This window comes from Labrus bergylta, chromosome 20 (genome assembly GCF_963930695.1).
Source record: "Labrus bergylta chromosome 20, fLabBer1.1, whole genome shotgun sequence".
Lineage (NCBI taxonomy): Eukaryota > Metazoa > Chordata > Actinopteri > Labriformes > Labridae > Labrus > Labrus bergylta.
In genome coordinates, this window is record NC_089214.1 from 7,100,109 (window position 1) to 7,119,400 (window position 19,292).

Sequence of the window (19,292 nt, forward strand, 5' to 3'; positions counted from 1 at the left end):
CTTTACACAGCCACCTCGATCGTGTTGAGTCCCCCCTTACCTCCCCAAACCGCAAAAAACTCCTCCATGAGAGAGGTAGCTGGCTCAGGAGAATAGCGCAGCATCAGAGTGAAAGAGGCTCTTTCTGAGGTGGAGTGAAGTCAGCGTTACAGCACTGCTGCAGCTAAAAGGAAAGGCCTCCACCTGCTTCTTGTGGTGAGGTCAGTGAACAATAACACGTCTGTCTACCACCTCTGAGGAGGTTGGGCCTTCCAATCAACACCTACCTGACAGAGGAGGACAGTGTTCTTTGAGTGAAGGGTAAATATTTTCAGATCATAGCTGATTGGAAAAAGTTAATTTGATTTGTGGAGTGCAGAGCTTCTGTAGTTGAAAATCATTAACACATGGACTTCAAAGGAGGCTTTTAAGTGCCACAAAGAACAGCTTGAATAAATGGTTGTAAAAGTTTCCTTCATTTTGATCTAAATTATAGAGTCCAAGCAACTGATTGTGCCTGTGAGTGTATGCTTTTCAGACAGGTCAGGGATATCTTGTTTTGATGGCAGTGATGAAAGCAAAGCAAGAAGAAAGTTCAAACCATAGGTGAATTAACTTCTACCTCTAATAGCTAAAACAGGAATATTACATTTTAACTTAACAAAAGTGACCTTTACAAAGCAAATTTTGTCTATCCAACATTTCAAACCTCAAAGTTAGTTATAAAATAAAATAAAATGGGGTGTAGGATTATGATGTGCGCCCCATGTAATGAGGTGTCAGACTTTATAGCATCAGACATGGATTAAAATCTGAACTCGGCCCTTTGCTGCTTGTCACCCCTCCCCCACTCTCTCCTCCCATCATTTCCTGTCTGTCTTCAGCTGTCCTCTAATTAAGACCTGAAAAATAACTTTAAAAAAAAAGAAAAAGCTGACAATCCTCCCACTTGTTAACCCTGAGAATTAAATCTTCTTTTAACCAGAAATAACTAAGAATTATTGTGATTTTTGTTAATTTTACATCCTTCTTTCTTTTACAAGACACAAGATGAATTAATTCCATCAGTTATCAAATATAGACAAAACCTCAATACATTATCTATGCTGCTTTTCCTAGTTGCAATCTGTGGCCCCTTTCCGACATGTCACCCCCCCCCCCCCTCCCTGATTTCAGACACTATCCACTGTCCTGTCAAATAAAGATGCAAAAAGCCCCCCAAAAGAAATCTTAAAAATAAAATGCAATTGCTGAAAGTACAAGTTCCTCTACTTTGCTCTCAATGTCATGCTTACCTTTCTTTAATGTGCATAAAAAAGCACCATCACATCAGCATGTTGTGGTTGAAAAAGTGAAATAAGGACACTTCAGACATGATGGCATTTACAAACTTTGGCAAGCGCTTCTTTATTTACATCCAGGCTGTCTTGTAATGTCACAGCTGTTTTCCCTTTTTTTTCATCTTTTCTTGTAGAGTGAAATCAACCAAGCGGATTTTGCTCTCTACAGACATACAGTACAGTATCATGTCCTCATCTCCCTGTTTGTGATGCTCTGACGACAGTGTAAACAGAGACAAAGAGCGGCTCCCACTCTTCACCAACACATGCAGGGAGTGGGACAAACATGTGGACAGTATACGTCAGGATTTAGAAACAGGAGATGCAGTAGTCTGTTTTTCATTTTCTCAGATATTCTCGTGCTCAAAGCTCGAGCTCACCCAGGAGTTGCAGTTTCTAGTTTCCTACACAAGAGGGTGCTAGTGAATCAGTGACTTTATGACAACAATGTGAATGCCCCTGTGGTACAAAGACAAACCCCTCTAGGTTAGACACAGGACTAAAGATACTACCAATGACTACTGTTTCTCCTCTAATGAGTGCAGTTAATATAACTTAGTAACAAAAACACAGTTCAGAAAAATCACACCTACAGTTAGTTGCTGGTAGGGCATATCATTTTTGGCAAAAAAGTTTCCAGAAGGCATTTCGATGAGTCTTCGGCTCATCACAGAGACGAATATGCCATCTTTTTTATTTTATTTACACAAGCGGTCTTGTTCGGATGCGTGAATCAATGTCCATGGAGCATGCATAGGTCATCGTGAAATCATCCAATCACTTTTTGTGTATGCTGGGATAATGAAGAGGCGCTCAGCCGCTCCAAACGAAAGAAAACCCCCATTGAAGTATTAGCACAGTGCAAAGAAAAACAAAATCTGCCCGCTGAAATAAAAACAATCCTCCCTCCGACATGACAACATATACATAAAGGTCATTAAAAAAGTGTGAAAGGAGATTATTTCATCTGTAACTGCTACTCGGATTAAAAGTCTTTCTTTGTCGCAGCATCCAGCTCCCACGGTAGTGACGGGATGGACCTAAAATAAACCACCCTGACCCGAGATAGTACACAGAGGAACACTAACATTCCTGCCCTACTAATGCGAAACGCATGGAGCTCCCATACTGCACCATGTTACTCACACCCTCCCACCCCACCCCCACCCCCAAAAAACAAACACACACAGAGATAGTCTGTCGTATACTGTACAGTTGACCCTCTCAAGGGGAAGAAAAAAACAAAAACATATTTACATTCACATCTCTAGAAAAGAAAACTTTCTTCTTCATGTAAGAGTGGAAATGGACAAAACTCTCCTCACCTGGGCTTAAATCATCAATTCATTAACGCTTTCAGGGTTTGTCCAGGACTTTGATTCCTAATTGGCTACAAAGGCTAAACCTTGGGGATTAATGCTGCATTCATGTGCTGCCAGGTGGTCCAAGTTTCCGAGTTTGGAGGTCGAAAACGTATTTTGCCCCTCATGTGATGACAATTCTGATGTCAAGTCGGGCACATAATTCGCCTCCGAGTTGCCAAGTTGTTGTTCCGACTCGAGCAGGTGTTCAAGTGCATTTTACAACTCGGATACTAATTTTCCCGATGTCTCCGACACCACATGAATGCACCATAAACTTCTTGTGTCAGACGAGGATATTTTTGCACGTTTCCATTAAACCCAGGCGAGGATTATTTTTGCCCGCTTCTTCTGCATTTCAGTGATTTCTTCTTGTTGCGACCTTTGGTAACACCTTCAAGACATTAGCTGGCAAAATAGTACACACAGACAGGTTCCGACATGTATTTATCATTTTGCCATGATTAAGGGAGGGAAAAAAAGCTATTATTATTATTTGAATGATCAATACTGGACGCAGGGTTATCCTCTGTTAAAGCTCCTTAAACACACATGGAGCTGTGTGCATGTGGTGACTTATACTGATGCATTACAAAGACTGTTACTGGAGAATCAGATTAAAATGAGACACATTGAAGGCTTGAATCTGAAAAGAACCTTTCGCTCCCTTTAACCCAACGTGTTTCACTTAATCTAGACTTGCTGGTGTAATTAATCAGTTTGATGGAAACACTCTTAGAACAAATGAAAACACACTTTAAATTATTCACGCCTTAAAAAATAGAAAGCAGACGCGTCCAGAGGGCTGTGAGGGTGGACCTTGATGTCTTGTTAATTCATGTGCACACTCTGAAAACACAGCGGTGTGTGTGTGTGTGTGTGTGTGTGTGTGTGTGTGTGTGTGTGTGTGTGTGTGTGTGTGTGAGCAGCTGGCTCAGAGATCATCTTGACTTTACTTGTGACGTATTTACAAAGCAGAGAGTAGCGATGCCTGTGGTCTTGGGGGGGGGGGGGGGGGGAGGGGCTTCACCTCTACGGGCGCTTTAAATACATGCAGTTAATGATGATGACGTCCTGCACAAAAATGAGGAACTAAATGTGCATCAATATCCAGCTTCCATACGAACACACTGCTGCTATTGCAAGAAAAAACGTCTTTTATTCAAAACACTGCAAAACCTCTGAGAGACGAATGTTCTTTTTTCTTTTTTTTTTTTTTTGACTAACCAACATTTTCAGAGGTATAAGGTTTCCCCGGACGACAGCGATGGCCTCACACACACATCCCAAAAACAAGCACACTCAGCTCTGAAATCCAGAGTGTCAGGAGGACCTTGGTTTAGGTGTTGCGGACAGCTAAGGCCTGCTCCAGCTCCTGTCTCCTTTGCTGGATCTTTTAGGGGAAAAGGAGAAGAAGAAGAAGAAAAAACAGGATCAGATCTGAAGGGTTATTTTGAGGTGAGAGTGAAAGATAATTAGACTGCAGGTTTTTGTTTTTTTTTCATTCGTCCCTCACCTTGCAGTAGAAATAGCGGCTGACGGCCTCCTGGGACCAGGGCTCGTGGTAAAAAGCCGCCCTCCTCTCCTCTTCAGGGTTCCCCACAACATCGGTCATTAACTGCAGACAATGAGAAAGTTTAGCAACAAATAATAACCATTAAAGGACCAATATGCAAGATAACTACAGAATTAAACGATAACAAGACCTTACTATATGATCAGACTTTAAGGAAACATGCTATGTTGAAGTGCTGGCTTCTCTGACAACAATGCAGCAGCCAGTATGTCCTCCTTCTAACTTTAGATTCTGGTCCTGAATGCTCTGGATTTGTTGTGGCCAGAGAAGGTAGGTGGTTTTAAGGCACCCCCCCCCCCCCCCCCCCACACGGCCGTTTTAGACGCCCCTCGGTTTTGCCAGGCACACGGCAAACCAACAGGTGTTGCAGTGATGGAAGCAGGCAAGAGAACTGGTTTTACAAATACCGAAGTGTCCCATAGATTTAACCGGGCATTTTTCATGTGTCACGCTCAGTGTACTTCTCTGTTTCTCTGCATAATTACAGCACCTCAATATTTCCAGACTTAGATAAATGTTGACATGATTGAATGAGCTACTAAAACATCTTTTTTTTAGAAGGACACCTCATCAAAAATCTCTCATGAACAACCACTTTCAGCCACTAGGGGTCGCCTGCTGTACTTTTTTTAGGCCTCCAACAAGCGGTCAGGTTTGTTTCAGTACAGTTTGGTACAGTAAACCCAATCGTACCCTTCCACATCACTAAATCACAATGGAGCGACATAGTGTAGACAGCCAATAAAGACAGCAAACAAAATGTGTACCGAACCAGACGGAACCTTACTGCAAAGTGGAAATGGGGCTGAAGTCTATTTCAAAAGTATTAGTTATGGAATGAAAAGCTTGACTTTGTGTGTCTTTACAGGTTACTTTGTGCTCCAGTTGGAGGTGAAATGTCCTTATTGGTTATAGAAAAAGTTTCACTGGTTGTGATTGGTGAAGTATTCTTTCAGTTTCCCCCACATGCAGAACATTTGTGAAATAAAGGCGGCTACAAGACGGTGTACTTATAAAAATAGTAGTAAGAACCTTAAGGTCTCGGCTCTGGGATTTGAGCCAGTCCTGGATGTAGCCTTTGGGATCTCTGGAGAAACTGAGCATGAAGTCCCTCTGGATCTTCAGCTGGTTGATGGACTCGATGGTCTCATGGATCTGGAAAAAAAAAGAGGGACAGTGACAGACTTTAGATCAAGAGAAAAAGCAGAAAAGCTGGACAATCTGAGTATATGATAAAACCACAATCCCCCAGGGATTTATGAATGAATGGATGTAAACATTTAGAGGAGCAATAGAGGAACATGGAGTCTTATAACCTTTTTTAAAGGCACAGGACATTTATAGAAAATTCTCTTTCCAAGTTGTTTACTCTGCGGCAAGAAAACTACTGCAATAAAACCGGAACGTCTGTAAAAGTTATGGATGAGTCTTCCTCATCACCTCAGAATGATTTACAGCATCAGTAACAAATCACTCCAGAGAGAGCTGCTGTCCTCTGTGACGAGGCGTGATCTCACCTTGTTGTCGAGCGAGGCGATCTCCTGCTGGTTGGCGGTCGAGAGGAGGAAGCTGCTCATTTGGCTCTTCAGGGGGTCCTCCACCTCCACGTCGATGTCGTAGCACGCCGTCTTCTTCTGGTCGTTCGGATCCACGCTGCAGGGTGAAAAATACAGGTAAGGATTTGAGCAGTAGGTTCCTCAACGCGTTGGCTCCTGAATAAAATCAGTCAGTGAGAGAATGTTTTAAAAGCCACAGAAAGTGCTGCCAACGATGGTTTAAGTGTTTAATGGGCTTAAAAACTTAAAAAAACACTACATCAAAGCAAAGTTTGAAGACACATTTTTAACTCTGAAGGCTACACTGTGACCTACAGAGAAACTTGTACAGTTTCTACTAATATTGACAAGACAAAATGTTTGTTTGCTTTTAACTATAATTGCAGGGATGAATAGTCAAAGCTACCTCACATTTAGCACAAGGGGACAACTGTGTTTATGTTCAATACTTCTAGGATCCTAATCACATGGCCTTTTCAAATAACGTTACATTGAACAAGGGGGGAATCTACCTGATGACGTGGTTGATGACGATGGGGTCAGGGGGCAGGAGGAGGTTGGTGAGGCGTTGAGGGATCTCAGAGAACTTCAGCCGAGGGCAGTCAAAGATCTGTACAGGAGGGTCAAAAATGAAACGGCTTAAAAACATAGGCACGGTGGAAAATTACCTCCTCACTTCATTTACAAATAGATTTACTCATTTATGGTGAAGATGGGATGTACGTGTGTTACGACCACACTTCACAGAATTGACAAATGAACAGATGTTAGACTGTAGCGGTCGTTACCCCCCATACATAGAAACAGAAGTACCGGTGTACTGTGTGTTTATCATGCATTTAGTTTTTTACACTTTCTGTCTATTTGTGCTCTTTGCAGGCCCGGTACTTGAACTAAATGACTTAGTCTGAAATTTAAAGGGGGCACAGCTACAGTGACCGCAATGAAAAATAGCGTAGGTGTTACGGGTCCCTCGTGCGGTCACCGGTGAAAAGACGGGTCACGTGCACCTGTCATGACCATCAGATCATGGATAAACACGCTCTGAGTCACTGTTGTCATTTGAAAGCCTTGATTGCTCATTGTGAAATAATAATTTATTACTTTTTTTTGCATCCATTCAATTGAGGGTGCTGAAATTTAAAATAAGGGTGGAATGCATCATTTTGCACCCTCGTAGAAAACGGGCCTGGCTCTTTGGCCCTCTGCTTTGAGGCGTAGAAAAACATGTTGAACTGTCTCTGTGCATGCTAATTAAAATCAATGTTACTACACATCCCTCTTTACAGAATGTATATAAAGAAAAAGAAAAGGAAGAAAAATTAGGACCATGAGGAGAAAAAAAGGGGTTCAAGAATATCTATATAATTGCCTCAGACATTCAGTGTAGATCCTTTATACTTTCTGTTCTCAATGATCATCATACATAATACTGTATATGCTTGTTGTTTTGTCTTTTTGCTGCAAAAGACACAAGGTCACAGACTTTTCTTTCTTTTGTTTCCTCCAGTTTTTCTTGAAAATCTAAATCAAAAATGTCGGGCACAAGAGCCTAAAGAGAACACATTATGAGTTTTATCAAATCCCTTGCAACACTGATGTCAGTATCAATGCAACGCCGGTGTGATTTACAGAGTATAGAGAGCCACATGCCTGTTGGAAGTACTTGTCACAGTTGATGTACTCCTTGTCATGGGAGTCCTGTAGCTTGTTGGTCTTGACGTACTGCCAGAGGGCCTGGATGATGCAGGAGCGGGTCTGAGTGTGGATCCCGAGCAGGCGAGCCAGACGAGGGTCCAGCTTAAACTGGGGAGGCTGCAGAGACAATATAATAAACATTTTTTTTTTACAACCACCCACCTCCCAGCCTTTGCATCACTTCAGACTTCCTTATCTTATTTCTGCTGCTTGGACTCTGACATCAGGTTTGAATGCAGTCTTAAAAACATGCTCTGTAATGTTTTTGCACACTGGATGTTATCAGTGATGTAAGGCCTGCAGGATGTCGATATAGCAGCTGATTTCACGGGACGGATTAGTCACAGAGTTGTACCAGAAGAGAGTCTATATCAGGACAGATTTGTGAGCTGTTGTTGAGACTTTTGAGGCTCCGCTCCTCACCTGATAGTCCAGCATCAGCAGCAGAGTGCAGCGCACGCTCACGTCTCCGGGCCTCTTCACCTGGAAGCCGTCTGTCTCCTGGGTGGTGGGCGTGCGGTGCCACTGAAAGACAAAACCACAACACACTGACTACATGCCCCGTACCGAGCTGCTTTCCTCAGACTGTTACTTTCACACTTCAGCTTCTGTTTGTTTCACACTTCATGAATGATAATTAATTCCTGCTTTTAAAAGGCTGTGAAATCCTATTTTGTTTTCTCTCTCAGCTTCTTGTTTTGAGCAATGGGATTTTATAAGAACACACGTTTTCCTGCTAAAGTTAGAACAGTTTCCAGTGCCCCTCTGGTGATATTTGGTAAAAATAAAATAATGCATGGCCACAGGATAATAGGGTGTGGCCACAGGAAAGTAATGCATGTCAGTGGGATAATAACCAATGAGCACAAGATGACTAAAGCCAAAAGATATGAACTCATGCCCCGCATAACTGCCGTAAAAAATTCAAATAAAAGTAAATTAATAACTACAACAAAGAATGACAGAATAATGCTCATATACGTACAGGCTGTGAAGCAGGTTTGCATAGTATTTTACAAAGTAGGATCAAATTAGTAATGTATTATATCCTAATTTTGTAGACATTTAAATATTCTATCAGGTGTAAATTTACAATTTCATAGTCTTTACCATCTTTGCTGTGCACGAGATTTGTTTGAAAATAATCAATATGAATAATGAACTGACACCGACGCCTGTCCCAAACAAAGGCAGGGTCATTTTTTAGACTGAAGTAAAACATTTTAAGGAGGTGAAGTTAAGCATGGAGTACTGTTTTATCAAGAGAGACATTATTTAGCTGCTAAAAGTTCATATTCAAATGCTGAATACACCTGGACTCAATGACAGGAATGTGCTGAAGTAAGGGAAGTCATTGATTTCATCCTTTACCTGCTGGAGAACAAGACTTTACCCCTTGGCCATGCATTATTTAATTTAATCAAATAGCACCACAGGGGCTCAGTGACCGTCTGATTATTTAAGATAAATTCTAAATTGTATTTTTTTTTGCTTTTCATGCTTTTCTTATGAGTTTGCAGTGAGCAGGCCTCATTTTTTGAACAACACTGGACTCAGCCTGTCATGACAGTTCTGAGGTTATTTGGTTGTTTCCAGCGAGTGACTCAACCATGGTCAAAAAGAAAAAAAAAAAAAACACCCACACAGCTCTGATTCTGCAAATTAACCAAAGTGGTAACGTAGCTCCAGGACTGTCGATGTCAGCAGGTCAGTAGAATCCACAACTTTGGTTCAGACTAAAGTAATTCAAGAACCTTTGGATAGATTTAGAGTAAACATGAGTCAGATATCCATATTTAATGGACAAAATTTACTGACGACTTTGAAGACCAAAGTTTAAATAATGTACACACACTTTAACTTAAGAGCAAATGTATGCATCAGCTACTTTCACTCCCCTACCGTCTTTGTATAAAGAGCTGAGTAGCAAATATTATCATGCTAAACATAAAGGCATAAAAAGCCCAAAAGACAAACCTAGCAAAATAGCGCTGAGATCCCCTCCTTTTTTTGTTCCCAGTGCTTCTGTAACTAGCAGTCTTGAAAGGGTTAAACTTCAAATGAGCCTGTCACAATGTGCTAAGCCACACAATAGCGAAAGGTAAACCATGTGGATGTTATCAGCAAAGCCATGCAGTCAAACTGAGGTAGAAATAAAATCCACCAACTATGACCAGAAGATTCTGTGTTTGAGTCTGAGTTCACATATTGGAGCCTCCAAAGTTTTTAACTGCAGCCCAAACGTTATTTAAAACGCCATCTTTTCTTTAGTGCTCAGAAACTGAAAACAAAAAGCACTTGAAACGCCATCTTCACCGCTGTGAACGGCACCTAAATTGGCATGCAATACAGAGTAATGTTTCCCTCCAACCAATGGCTGACTCGGAACAGATTAAGCGCTGATTGTACCTCAAGGTAGAGAACCATTTCTTTTGATGGGAAATCATTGGAAGCGAAGCACCTGAGTGCCTTTGCTAAAATACCCTCTCAAAAAGGAGGAACCTTGAGAAGTCACAAATTTCACTCTTAATATGGCTTTTTTCAAAGTCACTACATTTCGAGGGTACAAAGAGAAGAGCGTCTAATGATTGTTTTGTTTTCTTCTAATAAGCCAGCACTTGTTTTCTCCAGTTCTCAAAGCTGCGTGTTAGAACAACCTTGCAATGTTGAAAATGAATGAATGAATAAATAAATAATTAAAATTCCTCTCCTTTATAGAAATCAATTTACTGGAAAGGAAAGAGGGCAGCCCAATCACTCTTGTCTGTTTTTATTTTATATTAATCCATTAGGAGTGGAAAAAAGATGCAGGTTAGTTGGGGTGATGGCAGCTTGAGAATGAACCAGATATCATAAAAGAAATAATTTCATTTGAATGTTTTTTCCTTTTGCAGGATGAAGAGGCCGGCACTGACCCTGACTGCATGGTCTAACGCTCCTATTCACAGATTTGAGCAGAATACCAGAGCTCCGTCTGACTAATGGATGTGATCTCAATAGAAAGTGACCAACAGGCTACTCGCCCGCATGTGAATGTTGTCTATGATTGACGAACGGCACTAACATGGAAGCTACACACCAGCTTGTAAAAGGAGAGCTAAGGGGAATATCTTCTGGCAGAGACATGATATAGAAACATCCCTTTTAGCCGTTCTAGGAAGAGGTACATTCAGGGAATCATTGTCTTAATTAGGTTTTTAACACACCTATGTATGCCCATGTGATTATCTAGGAAAACCTGAGGAAGGCAACAGGCAAAACACGTATGCACACCAAAAAGTGAGTATTCATTTCTCAACAGAAATATTTTGGGTTGTGTTTTAATTTAAAGCTTGAGTTCAGCTTTTACCGCCATATTCAGTTTAAGTTCAAATAAAATGCTGCTACTGTGGAAACACATCAAGATCACGAGCATGTTTGCCTGTTTGTTAGCAGAAGCTAGAAGTAAGAATTGAAGGCAGACAACGTAATCTGTCGTGCATTCATCTTGTCATCATGCAACTCCTAGAAATAGCCTGTGTTCGGTTTGTAAAGCAGGTAAAAGGTTGATCATAATGTGAAGGTGTGAGTGAGCCTCTTCCTGTGAACAGAGGAAGCCGCCGTCATTTGTGAACTGACCTCAACCAGGTGGTTGTCGGGGCCGTAGAGATCTTTGTCCAGCTCGATCACCAGGCTCTTAAAAAACGAAGAGAACTTCTTCTTCTGCTTCCCCGGCTGTGAAAGAAGACAGAGGGAGGGAAATGTTTCAAATCACAAATGTAACAGGTTAAAAAAAAAGAAAAGAAAAGCTAACTTTTTTTTGCCATTTCTTTTTTTTTTTTTACAAACATTACTCATGAGAAACCCACAAGAGGCCGAGTGAGATCAGAAGAAAAAATGAGACGGAGGATGTTCTCAGGGCCCACTTCCTTTGAGCTCAACCAGAAATATTTGTGGTTTGTGTAGCTTAAATGTTTCATACCGCTGTGAAATGACGGCCTTGCCCCCAGACTGCTGAGAACATCAGAGCTCTCTATGAAAGCAGTACAAACAACATATATATGATCTTTATCCTTTACAGTCTGTCTTCAAGTAAATCATTATAGAGCTAAAAAAAAGAAAAAAAAAGAATGACCCCGAGCTGCACACTTCAATACTTTATGGGGAGATTATGATCTCAGGGACGTTCTTGGACGCTGAGTGAATTTGTCTCTCAGTGATGAAATCATACTACACCCTGCAGCGGATCAGCGTCACAGTCACTGTACTGCATTCTTCCCCCTCCTTCAAATGTAATATGTGACTCCATGTGAATGTGCTGCATGTTTTAAACACAAAACAAAACTCACGTCATCCAGCAGCTTCCCCTCCACTCGCAGCTCCCACGATGCAATGCTGCCGTCTGAGTCATCGGCGTCGGGTCTGGCAGGGTTGAAGGTGTTGGATATGTAAAGCCTCAGTTTACGCTTTTGCTGCTGACACGAGGGGACGTAAAATATTCCAGTTTAAACAAGACATTCATTAAATGTTCAATTCATATTTCATGCAGAGGCTGCCCCCGAGCTAAACCAGCGTGTCTCTTTGAAGAGTCGAAGGAGTCTTTCTTACTAAAGCCTGGCTCAAGCTGCGGGAGTTTTAAGAATTTGGGTAGCATCACACACATCAGGAGAATCTTAACACATAATGAGCTCCATAATCTCAAGCATGCACACACACTACAAGATATGAAAATCATGGCACATCACATACTCCAGGATTGTATTAAGATTATCATGACCTCACAGAACGTCTTGTACGCCGTGGAGCCGGGGGTTAAATTTGCGATTAATTTGCTTTGTGCAGAGAGGAACTGGCTCCTCCTTACTTTAACTCTCTCATCAGGTCTACACTCTCTCCCGCCCACTACGCTCTGCCAATGAAAGGCGTCTGATCCAACCTTCAGAACAGGGTCCTAAGACGCTGACTAGACTCGTCTCCTCTGTCGCCCCCTGGTGGTGGAATGAACTTCCAAACTCCATTGGATCTGCACCTTTAAGAAAAAGCTAAAGACCCAGCTCTTTCATGAATACCTACTATCTTAATGATGATGGTCTCCATATTATTGATGATGATGATGGTTAGTGACGATGGTTTTTGTTTGATAATGACGACTTATAAGATGGTTTCTATACTGATTAAAGCTCTCAAGAACTGCCCTCAATGTTGTGCTTTGCCTCTGGTCACTTCCTGTCAGCACCTGTGTGTCCAATCAGACTCAAAGCTGATCGTTTGCTCTTACTGACATTGTTCTAGATCCTTGCTTGTGTTGTTCTTACTCTCTGATGTATATCACTTTGGATAAAAGTGTCTGCTAAGTGAATTGTAGAATTGTAGGAAAAAACATAAATTAACAAACAAGTTTTGGGTGAAGAAACGTCTGCAGAGACGTGGACAACATGGGCTGAGCTGGCAGTAAGACTGTAACTCATGAAGTACCCTAATAGTCAATATTTTAAATCCTTAATATCAAACATGTTTGAAAGAAATCGAGGCGTCCCTGACGATGTCTGCGCAGATCGGGGGATGCTCGATTGGATCTTTATACGACTCATTATTGTCTGGTAAGATAATCGGGCTGATTGTCCTGCAGTCTGAGCCGGTCTGAGCTTTGAGGGACTTTTCATGTGTTTTAAGTTGAGAAGAAATTAAAAGGATGAAAAACAAAGTGTTATAAATGACGCCTAACTCATTATCACTTTTCTACCTGTTGAGGTGCAAAAAGACAGATAACTGGAGTTTTAGACCGATGCTACGAGGGCAACCAGGGCTCCTCATTGTTCCCGTTTTCTTTTCCTTACCTTCATCGGCCTCTTCAGTGCTTCCTGGATGTCCACACGTTTACGCATGATGGTCTGGTCCAGCTTGCGCTCAAACGCCAGCAGATCCATGTAGGCCTGAGACTCCGGGACCAGCTCACGAATCTGCTCAGACGGGAGACGATATGCTGTTAGGATATGTTCCAAAACACAGAGGATTAAGAACTTGGTTTTCCTTCAAATTGACTATCTTAATATCACTAAAGGCTTAAGCAGATTAGCCAGCAGTTTTGCCTTTGTGTTGTAGGGGGTCCTTGTTCTTGTTTCAAGGGCATTTCATCTCTTAATATTCTGCTGCCAAGGACTGGTAAAGTCAGAATGACAGAATATGAGTAATCTAATCCATGTGGAAAACGCTGAATAACTTTCTTGTAAATGCAATAAGCTAAAATAAGACTCCTCTAAGTTATTTATTCAGTTTTTTTCAAGTTCTGGTTGGCTTAGTTAAGCCAGACTTGAGAAAACAGCTAGTCTGAGTCAGGACAGCGATGAACAAAATGTCCCTACCTGCACCTTAAAGTTCACAAATGAACATGTTTCTAATTAATTGTGAATCTGTAAAAAAACAAAAACAAAATAAAAAGTCAAAAAGCCGGGGGCGCTGATGGCCTAGCGGTTAGGTTGCACCCCCGTGTACGGAGGCTGTAGTCCCTGGTTCAAGTCCGACCTGTGACAGCCTTCCCGCATGTCATTCCCCACTCACTGCACATCAGTTTGTGTTGACGTGCTTCCCATCAGGTCATACAGTATGTTACACTACATGTTACCATGGCAGCTTGTCACCATAAAAAACAACACATTGCTTCTACTTTAAAGAAGATCAAAGTATATGTAGTATAATTAACTGTAAAAAATAACATTTGCTCCATGTGACACTTATTTTTCTCCAAAGTGTTTTTATCATTTTACTCATAAAAAACTGTAAAAAGTGGAGTAGTCTCTCTGCAGCTGCCCAGTCCTCCATTAAAACAGCATTTTACACCATCCTGGGGACACTGGGGAATGAAAATGAAATGCAGAGTGTGCAGCCAACCAGCCAGGACTTCAACATTACCATACCGATGAAAGTCCTCAGAGCATCAAGGGCTGCTGCTGCTGCTGCTTGCTTACCAAACTGTGCACACACTCTCCTCCAGCTCACTCCTTCTCCTCCCTCCCTGTCTTTTCCCCTTTCATGTTTTCTGTCTAAATGGCTGCCTTTATTGTTCCCTCTCATTCCTCCTCTATCTCCATCTCACTGCCTTTCACCGGGCTGAGGTGCCGAGCAGCCGGACGGAGAAGAGAGGCAGACATTCCCCGTCCCTGACTCATAATTGTGGAGTGGCGCCCCCAGCCATGCCTACTGCTATCTCTGTGTCTGGGTTATGATAAGGGGATAAGACCTGAGCCAAGACCCTCACAGTCCACAGACCTCCATTTACTCGGTGTAAAAGCCCTCTGTGTGCTGGCCAGGAAATGTTGCGCTGATATTGTGGCACTGGGCCGAAAAATTTGAGACCACAGGATGAAATCATAACCCTTAGGCGGCACGAACTCACCTGTGGCAACGCAGCGATTCAGCCGCCTCTTTCGGTTTGACTTGCGCTCAAGTCTTTGCCATATCCCGCTGACAATTCCAATTTACATCAATGAGGCACCATCCAAATTTCAGAATGACACCCTGCAGAAAAACCCCTAAAAACCTCCTGATCGCTCCCCTCATCCTCTCCCCTCTCATTTGGAAATAACACATAATCATCTGGCCCTCTGCGCTTTCCAAGAACCCCTGACGTCAAAAAGGATTTTTCTGGTCTGCGCACAAAAGATAACAACACAAACAGTAAAAAAAAAACAAAAAAAACAGAGCAACAAAGGTAAAAAAATATGCAGCCTCACCCTTTGCGGAAGAATCTTGTCTGCCATTTTCCTTCTCTTAGCACTACAGAGAGGGAGAGAAAGAGGAAAAAGAGAGCATGTTACTATGGTGACTGATAGCGTAGCACCCAGGCCATCTGCTAAAATGCTGGGCCATATCCAGCACCCCAGCATCCCAGCTGTGTGTGTGTGTGTGTGTGTGTGTGTGTGTGTGTGCTCATGTGTTTGTGTGTAATGCAGCGGTCCACCTGGAGATTGAGAGCCTCTCAGCCAAAAAAGTGTCACATCACACATCTCTTGCTTGACATGTATTGGCTGCACACACACACACACACACACACACACACACACACACACACACACACACACACAAACTCTGCAGAAGGGGTCGGTGCAGCAGGAGTCGGATGGTGACAGGATGTGTGTTCAAGAGCTTTTAGGAATGCAGAGTCTTCAAGGGGAACGTATATGTGTGTGTGTGTGTGTGTGTGTGTGTGTGTGTGTGTGTGTGTAGATATTTTCATTCATGAATTCCAGGCATTTCCTGCTCTGTGAGAACAACTTTTGTTTACCAAAAACATTTTCTTATACTTACCAAGGACAGAGTAAAAGAACAATAAGGAATCCTCGATAAGTTGGGGTATTTGTCGGAGCTATTTTACTGGACACTGGAGCTATGGGCCAAGTTTCTTGAGCGGTTTTCACACATGCACAAAACTCCGGACATTTTCAGGCTGCATGTGTGAACACAAACAACCAACTTTTCCACACAGACTTTTTTTGCTGCAAGCCCTGAAGTAAAATGTCCTCATAAAGTCAGGTGAGCTTCTCCACTTGTTTGTTTACAATGCAAATACGTCAAATTACTCCAGCTCTTAATATCGAAGCAAAAAACTGTCATTAATGTCATTTTTAAATTTCTGCTGCTGCTTTTTTTTTTATTATGTCCTGCCTCCTGAGCATCCTCCTAGTAAGGCTCTGAAACGTTCAATAAAATTAAAACACAATCTGCAACCTAATACCTGGATTGGTGAAGTGTAGCTGCTTTTACCTTTTTTTGTTTGAAGATTTCTGGTTAATATCTGGAAAAAGCTTAAAGGTAGTTATATTAGCTTAGCATAAACACCAATAACGCCCAACTAGCTCCCCTACCAGCTCTGTTTTTGTGGGTCAATCTGCAATCCAAACCAAGAAAAGGTCTGATCAATAAGCCTTAAACGTTTAAACCCTCTATTTCTGTATAGATTCAGCAGAGAATATAAAATGTAGCGAAGCAATCATGAACTTCAGATGCTGAGATGTTAAAGTTACCTAAAGCAGTGGCCTGAATTTCAGGTTGCTTTTCAAATATTTTGCTTATTTGATTTTCTTATTGATGTTGCTGACTGGGATACGATCTTGTGTCATTTGCAACACAAATATATTCAAACATAGAAATATAAATATAATGGTAATGTCTGTTTTTGCATAAGATACCTGAGAAATTCAGGTGAAAGTTGACTGGATATCAGACCAGTTAAACTCAGTTGAGAAGCCATTTCTACCCTCTCACTGTTTACTGGATATGGTTTAATCCCCAAGCTTTGTATTAAGATAGAAACTTTCTTTAGATGTCTTTGTTCATCTTCTTGTTTGTGCAGAGGGGATTCTCTTGCAGCACAGAGAAATCTCCCGCACACTGCAACGGTCTGAGAAGCAGTGTGTTACATCAGCATGCCAAATACTGAAACAAGCCGGCTGCAAGGAGAAAAAGATCCGAGGGTGCATTGCAAGGGGAAAAAACAAACCTGCATCACAACAATTCTCCATTTCAAAGGGTTTTAAAAGAGTGTGAGAGGTACACTACTTTATGTCTGTTCTAGCTTTTAAACAAAAACTGTTCCCATCATGCCATGCTCCGATTCAAAGCATGCACAACTACGTCTTAGGGGTCTACTTCTTGGCCTGCACAAAAGATCGGCCAAAAAGATCTCATTCAGGGAGTGCTGGGCTCAGGTGAAAGGCTAAATAGGCCAGGGTCATCAAACGTAAGAAAATGTTCATGCAGCAGAATAAACTCCTACTTTGATCCGAGCGTGGGATCTGATTGGGGCTCTCTCATGTCCATCTGCCTCGCCGGCATCTCATTGGCTCCAGGGAATCCGACAGGCTTCCTAAGAATTGGTGAGGATTCGAAGGTTGTCCGATTAGAGTTGTGGCGAGACACACACTCAAGAGGCAGCAAGAACGATGTAAGAGGGGAAACACCTGGTGGTTCTGCTTGTTTTTATGTGTTGGATGTGTGTTAAGTTCAAGGGTTTGTTAGTTGGTGCAAAATCTAAAACTCAGACAAGGGCAGGCACGTCGATGGGAGTGTGTCTGTGTCCATGCACGCACAGAGTGCAGCAGAGGAGGACCTGGAAGGCGTCCTGCTCGTCTGAGGGACACAATCATTCAACAAAGTTTCTCAGTGAACCAAAACAACCATGCTTCACACACACAGACAGACAACACACCAACAACGGACACAATGTGAATTCTGGGAAGGGAGTAAAACAAGCACTTTTGTTGCACTGGATTGAACAGATTGTGGTTGCATTGATGAAGTGATGTGCAGCAGGTTCCCAGGTGCAGATGGAGACAACATGCAGGCAGCTTCCACCTTTTTTCGCTCATTTCTTCAACCAAAACTCAAATTTTTCTGAACATTCATCCTGCCAACAAACTAACCCCTGAACAAATAAACCAACTCCAGTCCAACAGCTTAAACCAAGTAACCCTTTTCATTATTGCATGAAGCTAGCGAGTGTCCTTGGTTGAAAGGAATGTTTTTTTTGTTGTTGTAATTTTAAGGTCAAACACTAAGGATGCACACAACTTTTTCAGTTCTTTTTCAAGATACCTGGGTTTTAGGTTTGGGCTGATACTATCATCATTGTATTAATCAGACCATGCCCCACTGATCATTGATGGGGCAAATTGGGCCTAAAATTGTCCAGTGTGAAGCCATCTTAAGGCAACATCAGGCTCTGCTTTGACATAAATCTTAATTTCTTTATAATACTTGGCAGTTGTTGCAAGTTTCTGTACAACTTATTGGCACAGAAAGCATGAAATGCCTCCAAACATTTTACACTTAAGCTCCCTGCATGAGCTTCTTCCTTCAAGCAAAATATCTTCCCTGCTCACCAATGATGCAAAACATAGTTCTCACATATGGATGCATGCTGAACTGAAAATCACATATAATAATACTTAATTAAACAACTTTAAATAAGTCTCAGAGCTCCCCAAAACATGTGTGTGAAGTTTCCTGTTCTAAATCCACTCTGATCCTGTATTTGATCATGCCTATAAACCCCTCTATTTCAGCCCTGATCAGAACAGGCTGTTTCTGTGTCTGTACCTTTAAATATGTAAATGAGCTGTGTCTGACCACGCCCCCCTTTCTGGAAGAGCTCGGGTGTCTCTGTCTTTCTCGCTCCTATGTCCTATTGTTTTACGGTGAGAAGGCAGACACAGAGGGCAGAACAAACACCTAGCTGTGGGAGTGTCACCCACCTGGGGGAGGGGCTACTGCCCTTTGTGATGTCATGAAGGGAAAATCTCCAAACGGCCTGTTTGAGCCCAACACATTTTTTTGGATGATGCAGACGTTTTCAAACTAACTTTCCATTACAAAGAAATAAAGTTCCGCTAATTAACAAATTTCCAAGTTGCTTAAACACACGTGGGACTCAGGATGAGAGGCTCGGTCTCTGCTGTCAAAGTCCTCAGTGCCCACCATCTGTCTTAGATTTATCACTTTCACTTTGAAAAAAAATGTATTTGGATACATTAGAAGTATACAAATGTCATCCTAAGACACAGGGTTGACTTTTCTAAACTTCATGCAAAGTAAACTTGAATTAAATCCTATTTTTAGTCACAGCGTTGAGTAGGAAAGCGCTTGTTCTGCAGTGTAGCTGGGACCATAAGGTCTCAATGACACTGCAAACACAGGTGGCCCAACCTCAGCTGGCAGCCGCGTGGGCTCTGAGCTGGATGGAGTACCGAGCGGGAGCATCGACTCGTTTGCCAGAGGACACTCACTCCTGACAGAGAGAGAGAGACAC

The 19,292-nt window shown here is 42.1% G+C and overlaps 1 protein-coding gene across 5 annotated transcripts in view; it reads right to left on the bottom strand.

The window, feature by feature from the left end:
- Positions 1-1,356: 1,356 nt before the first annotated feature.
- The window catches only part of smarcd3b (SWI/SNF related, matrix associated, actin dependent regulator of chromatin, subfamily d, member 3b), a 40,535-nt gene continuing 22,599 nt past the window's right edge, over positions 1,357-19,292 (bottom strand). For 2 of the 5 annotated variants that reach the window (XM_020633579.3, XM_020633577.3), the window contains exons 3-14: positions 17,262-17,351; positions 15,220-15,262; positions 13,327-13,449; positions 11,839-11,964; positions 11,129-11,224; positions 7,934-8,035; positions 7,466-7,627; positions 6,325-6,422; positions 5,774-5,909; positions 5,289-5,411; positions 4,197-4,298; positions 1,357-4,073 (exon numbers count right to left, since the gene is read on the bottom strand). In XM_020633579.3, the coding sequence (XP_020489235.1) occupies positions 4,020-4,073; positions 4,197-4,298; positions 5,289-5,411; positions 5,774-5,909; positions 6,325-6,422; positions 7,466-7,627; positions 7,934-8,035; positions 11,129-11,224; positions 11,839-11,964; positions 13,327-13,449; positions 15,220-15,262; positions 17,262-17,351 (1,255 nt within the window). In that variant the 3' untranslated portion in view covers positions 1,357-4,019. The remainder of the gene's footprint in view (positions 4,074-4,196; positions 4,299-5,288; positions 5,412-5,773; positions 5,910-6,324; positions 6,423-7,465; positions 7,628-7,933; positions 8,036-11,128; positions 11,225-11,838; positions 11,965-13,326; positions 13,450-15,219; positions 15,263-17,261; positions 17,352-19,292) is intronic. The other 3 variants (XM_020633578.3, XM_020633581.3, XM_020633580.3) reach the window with 3 other exon arrangements.